The sequence below is a fragment of the Abramis brama genome (genome assembly GCF_963993115.1).
Source record: "Abramis brama genome assembly, chromosome: 2".
NCBI classification, from domain to species: Eukaryota; Metazoa; Chordata; class Actinopteri; order Cypriniformes; family Leuciscidae; genus Abramis; species Abramis brama.
The window spans coordinates 16,537,597-16,553,223 of record NC_139964.1 but is presented as its reverse complement, the minus strand read 5'-3'; the positions used below and the strand labels follow the sequence as shown (position 1 = coordinate 16,553,223).

General features: G+C 48.8%; 1 protein-coding gene across 1 annotated transcript in view; it reads right to left on the bottom strand.

The window, feature by feature from the left end:
- Positions 1-5,322: 5,322 nt before the first annotated feature.
- The window catches only part of LOC311077948 (B-cell receptor CD22-like), a gene marked incomplete at both ends in the record, with an annotated part of 214,999 nt that continues 204,694 nt past the window's right edge, over positions 5,323-15,627 (bottom strand). Inside the window, 3 exons of the mRNA XM_084106594.1 lie at positions 5,323-5,349; positions 5,457-5,692; positions 6,568-6,822. Coding sequence (XP_083962720.1) covers positions 5,323-5,349; positions 5,457-5,692; positions 6,568-6,822 — 518 coding nt within the window. The remainder of the gene's footprint in view (positions 5,350-5,456; positions 5,693-6,567; positions 6,823-15,627) is intronic.

Here is a 15,627-nt window from a genome sequence, read left to right as displayed (position 1 = left end):
TGCCTCGGGTTAAAGAGACGCTTGCGAGCTATCTCTCTCCCGGGTCGTCATCATAACCCCGATGTTACCCACCAGCCATCATAAATATTAGATAAATATTATTAGGTAGCACTGGTAGGTAAAGTATAAAAGGACATGGATGAATGCGAGGATGTAACAGCACTGACGCTATTCGAGAATTGCGTCGTGCAACAGATAAACTATACCGGGGAGGGACGGTTTCGAGAAATCGTTTCTTCTTGGCGTCCTCTGGGTGGCGACTCTCTGAGGAGGGTCGCAGCGCTGTCAGTTCGGTTGTTTCCTGCTGGTGGCCACGGAGTGATATATATTTATATGTATATATATATGTATAGTTTTTTCTGATGTAAAGAGAAATTAAAATATGTCTGTTCTTCTGGACGCTCCGCTTTCAAAAAAACGAAGAAATAACTCTTCAGCGGCGTTCCAGAGGTTTCTTCCTCACCGATCTAATGTTCCTGAGACTGCTGGGCGGGAGCAGTCTCAGCCTACTAAAGCTCCTCGCAGCATAGAGTGCGGCAAAACAGAGATTCGCCATTCGGGTTCATCCACAATCGAAGGTGACTTGGGTGGCGGTCGCAGTCTAGCCAGTTAGAGATATGCAAGATCTGAGGACTGTTTTATCTCTAAAATATCTTGTTAGAAGAAGCCCTGACGCCGAGGCTGCAGGCTTCTGAGGGTGGTCCCCTCCGGGGTAGGGACGGTTTTGAGAAATCGTTTCTCCTCGGCGCCCTCTGGGGTGCGACTCTCTGAGGAGGGTCGCAATGTTGCCAGTTCGGTTTTCCTGCCGGTTCGCCGTTTCAGGATACCGAGGTGTCAGCGTCCCCAAACGATCCTCCGAGGAGGGTCGTAGAGCAGTCAGTTCGGTTTCCCTGTCGGTTTGCCGTTTCAGGGCACTGAGGTGCCTGCTTTTTCCAACGATCCTCCGAGGAGGGTCGTAGGAACAAAGCTAGTTAGAGGTAGGCAAGATCTGAGGACTGTCGTTATCTCTAATAAAACTTAGACTAGAAGTCGTGACGCTGAGGCTATCAGGCTTCTGAAGGTTCCTCCGGGGCAGGGACGGTTTTGAGAAATCGTTTCTCCTCGGCACCCTCTGGGGTGCGACTCTCTGAGGAGGGTCGCAGCGCTGCCAGTTCGGTTGTTCCCTGCCGGTTCTCCGTTCAGGGCACCGAGGTGTCAGCGTCCCCATACGATCCTCCGAGGAGGGGCGTAGAGCGGTCAGTTCGGTTGTTCCCTGCCGGTTCGCCGCTTCAGGGCACCAAAGTGACTGTTCAACCAAATCCAGAGGCCAGTCTCGAGAGACTGGTTCCCCTATTAGAATTTCTGGCAGCGTGGAAACTACTGCCACATATTTCTCAGTGGGTCCTGCACACTATAGAAAAGGGCTTCAGAATTCAGTTTGGTTCTCGTCCGCCCAGATTTCTAGAGGTCCTCCCCACAGTGGTGGACCCCGAGCAGGCTCTGGTTATGGAGCAGGAAGTACTGACACTTCTGCAAAAGGAGCTATAGAAGGGGTTCCTCCTCCCATCAGACAGTCAGGGTTTTACAGCCATTACTTCATTGTTCCGAAAGAGGATGAGGGGTTGCGTCCTATTCTAGACCTGCGTCAATTAAACAACAGGCTTCAGAATCTCAAGTTCAAAGTATGCTTACGCTATATATGATTGTGTCACAGTCTCAGTCCGAGGACTTGTTTGTCACAATAGACTTGAAGGACGTGTACTTCCATGTATCTATCCATCCTCATCACAGGAGGTTCCTGAGGTTTGCTTTCGGGGGCGAAGCATACCAGTATCAGGTTCTTCCCTTCGGCCTAGGTTTATCACCCCGCACCTTTACAAAATGCGTGGATGCAGCTCTGGCTCCTCTGAGACTCCAGGGCATTCACGTATTGAATTATCTCGACGATTGGTTGATTTTAGCTCAGTCCGAGCAGATGGCAGTTCGGCATCGAGATGTCGTTCTGTCTCACTTAAAGAGGTTGGGGTTGTGGCTCAACGCCAAGAAGAGTGTGCTCCTCCCAGCTCAGAGGACCACTTTTCCGGGTGTTTTATCTCACAGCCATAAAGGGGGTAAAACTAGGCCAGTCACTCACTGTGAAACAGTTTCAGAGACTGTTGGGGCTCATGGCAGCTGCGTCCAACGTATCTCTTTTGGCCTTCTGTACATGAGACCTCTGCAGTGGTGGCTCAGGACCAAGGGGTTTTCTCCGAGGGGAAATCCGTTTCGCATGATCAAGGTCACGCGGCGATGCCTTCGTGCCTTGGTCATGTGGAAGAAACCTTGGTTCCTCGCCCAGGGCCCAGTGCTGGGGGCTTCTTATCGACGCGTATGCTTTCGACGGATGCTTCCCTCACGGGATGGGGGGCGGTCATGAGTGGCCGCTCGGCGAAAGGTCTTTGGGACCATCAACGTTCTTGGCACATAAATCGGCTAGAAATGATGGCAGTATTTCGAGCTCTCAAATACTTCCTGCCAGACCTGAGAGGTCACCATGTGCTTGTCCTTCTGGACAACGCACTGATGGTCTCGTATATCAGAGCAGATATCCTGTTGAGGCAGGGGCTGAGGCCCGGGGAATGGAGACTTCACCCCGAGGTGGTGGAGCTCCTTTGGGAGAACTTCGGTCAAGACTCAAGTCTACTTTTCGCATCGTTTTATACAACGCATTGCTCTATGTGGTTCTCCCTGACGCGTCCAGCTCTGCTTGAACTGGATGCAACGTATTAGGTGTGGTTGAGGCTTCACCTGTACGCATTTCCCGATATCTTTGCTCCCGGGAGTTACACTCATCTGGAGTTATGGATACTGTGGGCTCGGTCTCTGAGGGGGCCCAGCTCATAGATTCAGGTCTCTCGACTGAGGTCGTGGAGACCATACTCCAGTCTAGAGCTCCCTCCACGAGAAGACTGAATATGCATTGAAATGGAAACTGTTCTCTGCCTGGTGCGGAGAACGCCTTCTGAATCTTGCTATCTGCCCTATGGTACAGTACTTGATTTCTGCAATGAATGTTTCTTTGCTGGGTTATCTCTGAGGAGAGATCCTTATTTCATCTTCTCCGTGGTACATGAGGCTGAGGCCTGCACGTACTTGGATTTGCACCTGGTATGGTGGTAGTCTTTCCTCACCCCTTGCCGGGTTGTATTCCTAGGTCCCTATTAAATTTGTGGGTCTTTTGTGCTGCAGGCCTTCTGTCCTCCACCTTAATACCCCAGATCAGGAAAAACTTAATCTGTTATGCCCTGTCCGGGCTTTGGATGCTTATGTCCACAGAGCTCCCTGTGGCGTATATATAAGAGCAATTATTTGTCTGCTTCGGGTTACCTAGTTGGGTTGCCCTGCATCTAAACAGATAATGAGCAAGTGAGTAGTTGAGGCTATCTCACTTGCTTATGAAGCGGCCGGACAGCCTTCACCTTTGGCTGTCCCGGCCCATTCTACCAGGAGTATGGCGGCCTCTAAGGCTTTATTATCAGGAGTTTCACTCTATGACATCTGTAATGCGGCAGGCTGGTCCTCACCGCATACATTTGTTAGATTTATAACTTGGACCTAGGCTCCACTCCAGGGTCTAGGGTGCTTGTTTCCTAGTGTGCGCATGGTCTTCATACAGAACAGGCATTTGTCATATGGCGTCGTGGGTATAGGGTTCCCACCGCGTCTCGACGCAGCTCGAGTTCCCTTGAAAGGGAACGTCTCAGGTTACGTATGTAACCCTGGTTCCCTGAGAGGGAACGAGACGCTGCGTCGCCTTGCCATACTCCCTGCATGCCTGTGATCGACTTGCTTCGGCTTTTCAGAAGCTGTCGCGGTCTGTTTTCAGGGGTGCTTTATAGCTTCCTGGTCGATGACGTCACCCGCCTATGACGTCTCGTCTTTCCATTGGACTGATTATACACGTGCTTCACGACGCAATCACGCAGGGCGTTCCCACCGCGTCTCGACGCAGCGTCTCGTTCCCTCTCAGGGAACCAGGGTTACATACGTAACCTGAGACGTTTTTGAACAATGAGCAGATGATCATTTACTCACACATGATGTTTAAAGTCACAGTATCAGAGTATTTCTCTCCATGTTCATTGATGGACTTGCACTTGTATTCTCCACTGTCATCAGAGCTGATCTTTGAGATGCTGAAGATTCTTCCAGATCCTACAATCGTTCCTCCTTTACACCAGCTGAAGTTCAGAGCAGGAGGGTTTGAGTCACTGATGCAGTTCAGAGTCACTGAATCTCCCTCCACTATTACACCAGATCCACTCATCAACACTGAGACGTTTCTGGGAGGATCTAAAGACAAAAATGAAAATTCACAACACATATTAGAAAATTATGATTTTAAAGTTTTTGAACAATGAGCAGATGATCATTTACTCACACATGATGTTTAAAGTCACAGTATCAGAGTATTTCTCTCCATGTTCATTGATGGACTTGCACTTGTATTCTCCATTGTCATCAGAGCTGATCTTTGAGATGCTGAAGATTCTTCCAGATCCTACAATCGTTCCTCCTTTAAACCAGCTGAAGTTCAGAGCAGGAGGGTTTGAGTCACTGATGCAGTTCAGAGTCACTGAATCTCCCTCCACTATTACACCAGATCCACTCATCAACACTGAGACGTTTCTGGGAGGATCTAAAGACAAAAATAAAAATTCACAACACATATTAGAAAATTATGATTTTAAAGTTTTTGAACAATGAGCAGATGATCATTTACTCACACATGATGTTTAAAGTCACAGTATCAGAGTATTTCTCTCCATGTTCATTGATGGACTTGCACTTGTATTCTCCACTGTCATCAGAGCTGATCTTTGAGATGCTGAAGATTCTTCCAGATCCTACAATCGTTCCTCCTTTAAACCAGCTGAAGTTCAGAGCAGGAGGGTTTGAGTCACTGATGCAGTTCAGAGTCACTGAATCTCCCTCCACTATTACACCAGATCCACTCATCAACACTGAGACGTTTCTGGGAGGATCTAAAGACAAAAATGAAAATTCACAACACATATTAGAAAATTATGATTTGAAAGTTTTTGAACAATGAGCAGATGATCATTTACTCACACATGATGTTTAAAGTCACAGTATCAGAGTATTTCTCTCCATGTTCATTGATGGACTTGCACTTGTATTCTCCACTGTCATCAGAGCTGATCTTTGAGATGCTGAAGATTCTTCCAGATCCTACAATCGTTCCTCCTTTACACCAGCTGAAGTTCAGAGCAGGAGGGTTTGAGTCACTGATGCAGTTCAGAGTCACTGAATCTCCCTCCACTATTACACCAGATCCACTCATCAACACTGAGACGTTTCTGGGACGATCTAAAGACAAAAATGAAAATTCACAACACATATTAGAAAATTATGATTTTAACGTTTTTGAACAATGAGCAGATGATCATTTACTCACACATGATGTTTAAAGTCACAGTATCAGAGTATTTCTCTCCATGTTCATTGATGGACTTGCACTTGTATTCTCCACTGTCATCAGAGCTGATCTTTGAGATGCTGAAGATTCTTCCAGATCCTACAATCGTTCCTCCTTTAAACCAGCTGATTTCTGCAGGAGGGTTTGAGTCACTGATGCAGTTCAGAGTCACTGAATCTCTCTCCACTATTACACCAGATCCACTCATCAACACTGAGACGTTTCTGGGAGGATCTAAAGACAAAAATCAAAATTCACAACACATATTAGAAAATTATGATTTTAAAGTTTTTGAACAATGAGCAGATGATCATTTACTCACACATGATGTTTAAAGTCACAGTATCAGAGTATTTCTCTCCATGTTCATTGATGGACTTGCACTTGTATTCTCCACTGTCATCAGAGCTGATCTTTGAGATGCTGAAGATTCTTTCAGATCCTACAATCGTTCCTCCCTTAATCCAGCTGATTTCTGCAGGAGGGTTTGAGTCACTGATGCAGTTCAGAGTCACTGAATCTCCCTCCACTATTACACCAGATCCACTCATCAACACTGAGACGTTTCTGGGACGATCTAAAGACAAAAATGAAAATTCACAACACATATTAGAAAATTATGATTTTAACGTTTTTGAACAATGAGCAGATGATCATTTACTCACACATGATGTTTAAAGTCACAGTATCAGAGTATTTCTCTCCATGTTCATTGATGGACTTGCACTTGTATTCTCCACTGTCATCAGAGCTGATCTTTGAGATGCTGAAGATTCTTCCAGATCCTACAATCGTTCCTCCTTTAAACCAGCTGAAGTTCAGAGCAGGAGGGTTTGAGTCACTGATGCAGTTCAGAGTCACTGAATCTCCCTCCACTATTACACCAGATCCACTTATCAACACTGAGACGCTCCTGGGAGGATCTAATACAGAAAAAAAAAAAAAAAAGAAAAAAAAAAACACTTTAACCATCATATTAAATTTGACATCAGACTTATGAATCACCCTCCATTATTTCACCAGATGGACTGATGCAATAACATAATTTATTGGAGGATCTATGTCAAATAGAAGGTATGAAAAATGAAAATATGATTAATAAAACTCACACATGACGTTTAAAGTCACATTATCAGAGTATTTCTCTCCATGTTCATTGATGGACTTGCACTTGTATTCTCCACTGTCATCAGAGCTGATCTTTGAGATGTTGTAGATTCTTCCAGATCCTACAATCGTTCCTCCTTTAATCCAGCTGATTTCTGCAGGAGGGTTTGAGTCACTGATGCAGTTCAGAGTCACTGAATCTCCCTCCACTATTACACCAGATGGTCTGATGGACACTGAGACGCTCCTGGGAGGATCTAATACAAAAAACAAAACACTTTAACAATCAAATTAAATTTGACATCAGACTTATGAATCACCCTCCATTATATCACCTGATGGACTGATGCAATCACAGGATTTATTGGATAGGAGGATCTGTGTCAAGTATAAGTATGAAAAATGAAAATATGATTCATAAAACTCACACATGACGTTTAAAGTCACAGCATCTGAGTATTTCTCTCCATGTTCATTGATGGACTTGCACTTGTATTCTCCACTGTCATCAGAGCTGATCTTTGAGATGTTGTAGATTCTTCCAGATCCTACAGTCGTTCCTCCTTTAATCCAGCTGAAGTTCAGAGCAGGAGGGTTTGAGTCACTGATGCAGTTCAGAGTCACTGAATCTCCCTCCACTATTACACCAGATCCACTCATCAACACTGAGACGTTTCTGGGAGGATCTAAAGACAAAAATGAAAATTCACAACACATATTAGAAAATTATGATTTTAAAGTTTTTGAACAATGAGCAGATGATCATTTACTCACACATGATGTTTAAAGTCACAGTATCAGAGTATTTCTCTCCATGTTCATTGATGGACTTGCACTTGTATTCTCCACTGTCATCAGAGCTGATCTTTGAGATGTTGTAGATTCTTCCAGATCCTACAATCGTTCCTCCTTTAATCCAGCTGATTTCTGCAGGAGGGTTTGAGTCACTGATGCAGTTCAGAGTCACTGAATCTCCCTCCACTATTACACCAGATGGTCTGATGGACACTGAGACGCTCCTGGGAGGATCTAATACAAAAAACAAAACACTTTAACAATCAAATTAAATTTGACATCAGACTTATGAATCACCCTCCATTATATCACCTGATGGACTGATGCAATCACAGGATTTATTGGATAGGAGGATCTGTGTCAAGTATAAGTATGAAAAATGAAAATATGATTCATAAAACTCACACATGACGTTTAAAGTCACAGCATCTGAGTATTTCTCTCCATGTTCATTGATGGACTTGCACTTATATTCTCCACTGTCATCAGAGCTGATCTTTGAGATGTTGTAGATTCTTCCAGATCCTACAGTCGTTCCTCCTTTAATCCAGCTGAAGTTCAGAGCAGGAGGGTTTGAGTCACTGATGCAGTTCAGAGTCACTGAATCTCCCTCCACTATTACACCAGATGGACTGATGGAGATCACATGAGGTTTCACTGGAGGATATACAGATGTCAGGTAAAAGTATTTGTCAGAGACGGCTGGTGGAAAATGTTCTAGGAAAGGCTGCAGTTGGTTATTATTGGACAATTTCAGCAAACATCCCAGTTTAATTTTTCACTGTTTAATGCTCAAAGTTAAAGAAAAAGTTTAAAGGTACAATGTATATAACTTTTTTGCTTTAAAAATAGCAAAAATCACTAAATCTATGTTATATATATTTTTTTATTTGTGTACTTACATTATCCCGACTGTTTCTAACAACTTTCAAACCAGGAGAAATTTGTAATTTAATTCGAAGACACGTCCCGTTTCTTTATTTCCGGTTTGTCGCCGTCAATGGCGTCATATCCGCGTTGTCCCTGGTTCTCTTACGAGAGTCCTCTCGTACTGCGTTTTTATCAAAACGCTACGGGAAAAGTCTCTTTTCACGAAATACTGAAGCAAAAAATTATCCTTAATTTTCATACATGTAAAGCGCGTTGCAGCAGTAGTCAACTATGGCGAGACGGCTTGCTCGCTCATTGGCTGCTCTGCGGCAACTGCATAAGCCTATCGAGCGAGGCCTGAGGTGACGTCAGGCCAATGAGGGCGCTTCGCGCCCTCCTTGCCATTTCCCGCCGAGACGGGTGTGGCTAACCTCTATAAAAGGAGCTCGAAAAGGCTGATTCACTTGATTTTCATCTCTTCAGCGAAGCGCACGCATCGCTGGATCACGAGGAAGCAAGCGTCGTCTGAGGCAAGCACTTCAGCGGGACGAGCCACTTGAAGCCGCTGGCCTACGCCGCCTTCTACCTGCTGCGCTTTCCGACGCATATCCTTTCATTATCCTTTTACTGTTCTTGTGTGTGTGTGTGTGTTCGCCTTGCGACACTCACCCCCTAAAAGAGCTGCGTCTTTTTAAAGATGCCTTCATGCGGCTCGTGCCGAGCCCCACTCACCGAGGGAGACCGCCATGTCATCTGCGTCTCCTGTTTGGGTGAGGACCATGCAGTGCTCGCGCTCGCTGACGGCGGCTGCCCTCACTGCGAGCTTTTGCCTATGGTGACTCTGCGGACTCGCCTGGCATTCTTCTCAGAGCCTGCATTCCCCGCCGCGCTGCTGCGCCGTAAGAAGCGCCGCTCGCAGCGGGTCCCGGAACCCGCTCCAGCCCGACTAAGCTCGCCGGTTCGCCCGCCTGCTTCACCGGCTTCTCCCGAATCACTTCCTGATGCTCAGCGCCCGCAGTCTGCCGCCGCTTCATCACAGGAAGTCGGTTCCGAGGCCGCGTCGGGGGAAAAGGATTCCTGCTCTCTGCTAGCTTCAGGCAGCGAGGACTGGGCGAGCTCCGAGGATCTCGCGCCTGCTGCCCGCAAGCCCACTACGAGAGCCAACATTGAGAGAGAGCTCATGCGAGTACTCGCGCTGGCCGCGGTGAGCCTCGGCCTCGAGTGGTCTGCTCCGGAGCTCCCCTCTCGCACCCGGCTGGATGGTAGCTTCCTCCCTGGTGAGCGCACTTCTCCGGATTCAAAGCCCGCTCCTTTTCTTCCTGAGCTGCATGAAGAAGTTGCGAAGGCCTGGAACGCGCCCTTCTCTGCGCGAACGCGCTCGTCTGTGTCACCAGCATTTTCCTCCCTGGATAATGCGAAAGACCGAGGCTACCTTTCACTTCCGCCGGTGGAACAGGCGATAGCAACCCACCTTTGCCCGCCCTCTGCTGGACGGCGGACTAAACCGGTGTTGCCTTCAAAAGCCTGCCGCATGACGTCGACGCTGCTCGCGCGAATTTTCTCCGCCGCTGGGCAGGCCGCGTCAGCGCTACACACCATGGCTACACTGCAGATATTTCAGGGTGATCTCCTCCGTAAGTTGGACGAGATGGGACCTGAGGCTATCTGCATCGCGGATTTGAGGAGCGCTTCAGATCTAACACTCCGCGCTACCAAGTCTGCTGCACAAGCCATGGGAAAGTGTATGGCTTCCGCCACTGTTGCTGAGAGGCATCTATGGCTGACGCTCACGGAGATGGCTGATTCCGAGCGCAACGCGTTTCTCGACGCCCCGCTGTCTTCCGCTGGCCTTTTCGGTTCTTCTCTCTCCGAGTTCGTGGAGAGATTTACTGAAGCCCAGAAAGCGTCTCAAGCCTTCAAGCACTTCCTCCCGAAGCGCTCTGGTTCTGCAGCGGGTCGTGAAAAACAGACTCCGCGGAGCTCTCAGCCTCAGCCCCCGCCTTCGGCCGCATCCTCACAGCAGCGACAGCAGCGCAGCTCCGGGCCCCGCTCTCGCTCTACCAGCCGACGCCCCGCTCCGCGCGGGCCGCGATCGAGGATTGTGGTGAAGCCGGAAGCCCCGAAGAAGTCCTAGCTCGCCTAGGAAAGCGCAGGTGTGTGAGTCCCGCTGTGGCCGGTCTCTCACCCAAGCGCGCCGCTGTTTCAGTCCCAAGACTTGCGACTGTTCCAGCGTTTTCTGCAAGATGCAAGCCTGCTCAGCCGCCCGCTTGCCTGCACACAAAAGCCGTTTTTACGGCTACCCAGATATATCCCGAAAAGAGTGTATTTTCTGGTGTCCCGGCCACGGCCGATGGTGCTATAAGTGTAGTGTCGATGCCCACTCCTCAGTGCCCATCTCTACACACAAGCACAGCCCTACACTTAGGGCTCGCGCACATAAAATCGACTCAGGTCGATTGCGCTTCCAACATAGTGAAAGTGCCCGCACAAACACTATGTCTCACAGGCCACAGGCTCTCTGTAAAAACGAGACCTGTGCGCGTTCGCTCTGCTCAGTCAGACAGTGCGCCCAAAGCAGTGAATGTGCCCGCTTCCCGCCCACATTTACTCGCAGACATGAGTCCCACGGGACCCGCTCAGCCCTCCCTCACTCAGTCAAGCGCTGTAGTAAGGTCGAGGACGAGCGCTCTGCCCGCTGTAATAAGCGCGCCCCCCGCCTCGAATGCCACAGGCATAATGCCTACGTTATTGCGCCCCGAAGCGCCTCTGTCGCACGGCGAGCAGAGCGCGCTTCGCATCCAGCCCTTAGCCAGCCATGCAGAAGCATGGGCAGCGCTTCCAGGGGTTTCGGACTGGGTGCTAGGCATTATAGAGAGAGGCTTCTCGCTACAGTTTTGTCGACGCCCTCCCCGCTTCACAGCGCGCGTCCAGACTACGGTGGTTTCAGAAGTAGCACACCTACTTCGCGCCGAAATATCAAAACTGATAAGCAAAGGGGCGATAGAGCGTGTTCCCCAAGCTCAAAGCGAAGGGGGACTATACAGCAGATACTTTCTAGTCCCCAAAAAGGACGGCGGTATCAGACCCATTCTGGATCTAAGACGGCTAAACAGAGTATTAGTGAAACGCAGTTTCAAAATGCTCACGACCAGCAAAATTCTCGCGCATGTTCGCCGAGAAGACTGGTTCATGTCGATAGATCTGAAGGACGCGTATTTTCAAATACAGATAGCGTCACATCACAGGCGATACTTGAGATTCGCCTTCGAGGGTCAGACATACCAGTATACAGTCCTGCCTTTCGGCTTGTCCCTGGCACCTCGTACATTTACGAAATGCATGGACGCAGCGCTCGCTCCTCTCAGACTCAGAGGCATGCGAGTGCTGAACTATTTGGACGACTGGTTGATCCTAGCTCAATCACGATCTCAGCTCGTGGAGCACAGAACCATTTTACTCGATCACCTCGAGAATCTTGGTATCACGGTCAATTGGGCGAAGAGTTCACTGAACCCCAGTCAAACGATTTCGTTTCTGGGTATCGTTCTGGACTCGCAGTCTATGACGGCGCGGCTGTCGCCACAGCGCGCGCTGCACATTCAGCGCGCGGCGAAGTCTTTCCGCCGCGGCGCTTTCACCCCGCTCAGGAAGTTTCAAAGGATGCTGGGTCTCATGGCCTCAGCATCATCAGTTCTCCAGCTGGGCTTGCTCCGCATGCGCCCGCTGCAGTTGTGGTTGAAAGCGCGAGTACCGCGCGGAGCGTGGGTGTCCGGCCGGTTACGCCTCAAGATCAATCAAAGCTGTGTGACAGCCCTGATACCTTGGTTGGCGGACGGCTGGTACCAATCAGGTGTAAGCCTGGGGACTTCCTCGAGAGTGAGGATGGTGTCGACAGATGCATCCACCTCGGGATGGGGAGCGCTGCTCGAGGGCAGACCGTTCTTCGGCCTGTGGTCGGAACGAGAAAAGCTCCAACACATCAACTGCCTGGAAATGCTGGCAGTGCACAATGCGCTGACGCGTTTTTGTCCCCATATCAAGGACCAACACGTCGTAGTCCGTTCGGACAACACGGCCGTGGTGTCCTATATAAATCGCCAGGGCGGTCTGAAATCCACATCCCTGTACAGGCTGGCGAAACGCCTCCTAATATGGGCTCAGCACAATTTGCGCTCGCTGAGAGCAGTGCATGTGCCTGGGCTCCAGAATGTGGGCCCAGACAGACTGTCCAGGAACAACATTCCCCTGGGCGAATGGTCTCTACACCCACAAACAGTCCGGCTGTTGTGGGAGAGATTCGGCAGAGCGGAGGTGGACCTATTCGCGTCCCGCGAAAACGCTCATTGCCCCGTGTTCTTTTCCAAGAACGACAGCGCGCTGTCCCAGATGTGGCCGCGCTGCCCGTTATACGCTTTCCCCCCCGTCTCCCTCCTGCCACAGGTGTTAGAGCGGGTCAGGGAAACAGAATGCCCAGTGCTACTTGTAGCACCGTTCTGGAGGAACCAAACATGGTTTCCAGTCCTGATGCAGCTAGCAGACTTCGCTCCATGGCCAGTGCCATTGAGGAGAGATCTCCTCTCGCAGGCCAGGGGCTCGATTTGGCACCCACACCCAGAGCTGTGGTCCCTTCATGCGTGGGCGCTCAATGGATATCCGTTGACCTCGCAGAGGGAGTGATAAATACCATCACTCAGGCCAGAGCGCCGTCGACTCGGCGGCTTTATGCCTCAAAGTGGTCGGTTTTCTCCGGCTGGTGTACAGCTCGGAGCCTATCACCTCTCGATTGTGAGGTGACGGAGGTTCTCTCCTTCCTACAGGAGCTGTTGGATAAGGGCAGATCCCCTTCCACGCTCAAAGTTTACGTGGCGGCTATTACAGCGTTCTCCGGAACAAAGCTGGGTCAGTCACTAGGAAGGAACGATTTAGTCATCCGCTTCCTCAGGGGAGCTAGGAGGCTGAATCCACCCAGACCTCCTTCAGTTCCTATGTGGGACCTTTCTACAGTCTTGACGGCCATGAAAGATGCCCCTTTCGAGCCTATCCAATCTATTAGCCTCAAACATTTGTCTTTCAAAACAGTGTTTTTGATGGCTCTCGCTTCGGTGAAGCGCATAGGCGACCTGCACGCGCTCTCCGTGAGCCCAGCGTGCTTAGAGTTTGGACCTAATGACTCTAAAGTCATACTCAAACCTAAGCATGGCTATGTGCCAAAGTCCCTCAACACGCCGTTTCGGGCTCAGGTTATCTCCCTGTCTGCCCTGCCGGGGTCAAGTGAGGAAGGGGACTCAAGTTTTCTTTGCCCTGTTAGGGCTTTAAGAGCTTACGTGTCCCGCTCCGCTGTCTTCAGACAGACTGAGCAGCTTTTTGTCTCGTTCAGTGGACGTTCCAAGGGAATGGCTGTTTCGAAACAGAGCTTATCCAGATGGATAGTTGACGCCATAGCGCTGGCTTATACTGTCAAGGGCATTCAGTGCCCATTGGGAGTCAGAGCGCACTCCACGAGGGGCGTTGCCTCCTCGTGGGCTTGGTCAAGCGGGATTTCCTTACAGGATATATGTACGGCGGCAGGCTGGGCCTCGCCGTCTACATTTATCAGGTTTTACAACCTAGAAGTTCCCGCCTTGCAGGCTAAGCTACTATCGGTGTAGTCGATTCAGCTGTCTAACTAGAACACTGAAATCGCATGCGCAACGCGCTACCGACTGTCTTATGGGCAGAATTGTGTAAGACCCACATTTCCCACATTCAGTTCAGGTTCCCCACCCTGTCTATGTGATGTCATATTCGCGTCTGCTGGCGCGACCATATAAGGACGGAGGGAATCCCCTCTTGTCTCTAGACTCTCTCTGTGAGGTCATGTTTACGTCTGCGGACGTTACAGTTTAGGGAATTAAGGTCCCCCATCCCTTAATCCCGGATTCTTTGTGAGTCTATCTGGTGATTATGCACTGTACATCTGGCTTAGCTTCCAGTGATCGGTGTTTTTATCCCAGCACGCACGGCGTTTTACAAGGGGTTCCCGTAGCGTTTTGATAAAAACGCAGTACGAGAGGACTCTCGTAAGAGAACGTACTCGGTTACTAACGTAACCTCGGTTCTCTCTAGAAGAGGGAACGAGTACTGCGTTCTCTGCCGTGCGTACGGTTCACTCTGGTTCGCTTCGGCTATGAAAATCAAGTGAATCAGCCTTTTCGAGCTCCTTTTATAGAGGTTAGCCACACCCGTCTCGGCGGGAAATGGCAAGGAGGGCGCGAAGCGCCCTCATTGGCCTGACGTCACCTCAGGCCTCGCTCGATAGGCTTATGCAGTTGCCGCAGAGCAGCCAATGAGCGAGCAAGCCGTCTCGCCATAGTTGACTACTGCTGCAACGCGCTTTACATGTATGAAAATTAAGGATAATTTTTTGCTTCAGTATTTCGTGAAAAGAGACTTTTCCCGTAGCGTTTTGATAAAAACGCAGTACTCGTTCCCTCTTCTAGAGAGAACCGAGGTTACGTTAGTAACCGAGTACGTTTCCGCTCGTACTGCCATAGCAACCAGAGCTATGAACCAGAGCCCTCTGATAGTAACCAAGGCGACAGACGTGGACAACTGTGTAGTTCGCAATGTCTATTTGCACGCTGTTGTTGTTTCGTTCAAACATTATGGACCATGGCAAGCAGACTTTGGATAAAAAAGGAGAACTAAAACGAGAATCAATATCATCGCAGTGTTTTTGAGATGCGAGAGCTCCCATAGACAGTAAACGAGAGCTCCACGTCCGAGACTTCGACCGCTCCTATGTACTTTATTAAACAGGTGAGCACATTTACATAAAACTAATCAATGTTATATAGCTAGTTCAACAATGATAAAATGTTATAATATGATCTGTATGTTATTCTAATGTTGATCTAGCTTACTGCTAGTCTCATACAGACAAACTAACACATACATTTTAACACATTCAAATTCAGTTTAGTGTGATAGTGTAATGTTAGACCAAGTGAAACAGCGCTGCGTTACCTCACAAGTTTAATTTGTCTAATAAACTGACCTGTGAGTTGTTATTCTGCACTTGCGTGTAGTTCGGTAGAATGAGATGTCCATATTCCTTTTATATCCGCGGGACTCGCGTCGCGTGTGGAGCTGATAGCTGTCTCTTAGCAATTACGAACTGCTTCATATCACAGTCATGATAAAAACATCGATGTATTCAGGCATCCACAAACATTATTAGATCGGTCGGCTTGACGTTGACGACAAGATCCATAATTCTTAGCAAATGTTGCGTCATCAAACTACGCCTTTGTTATTGTAAGAGGTTAGTGACCCCTAGCGGCGAAAAAAAATCACATACTGTACGTTTAAGGAAAAAAAAGTTAACAAGGAAAAACTATTAAGACTAAAATTTGAAA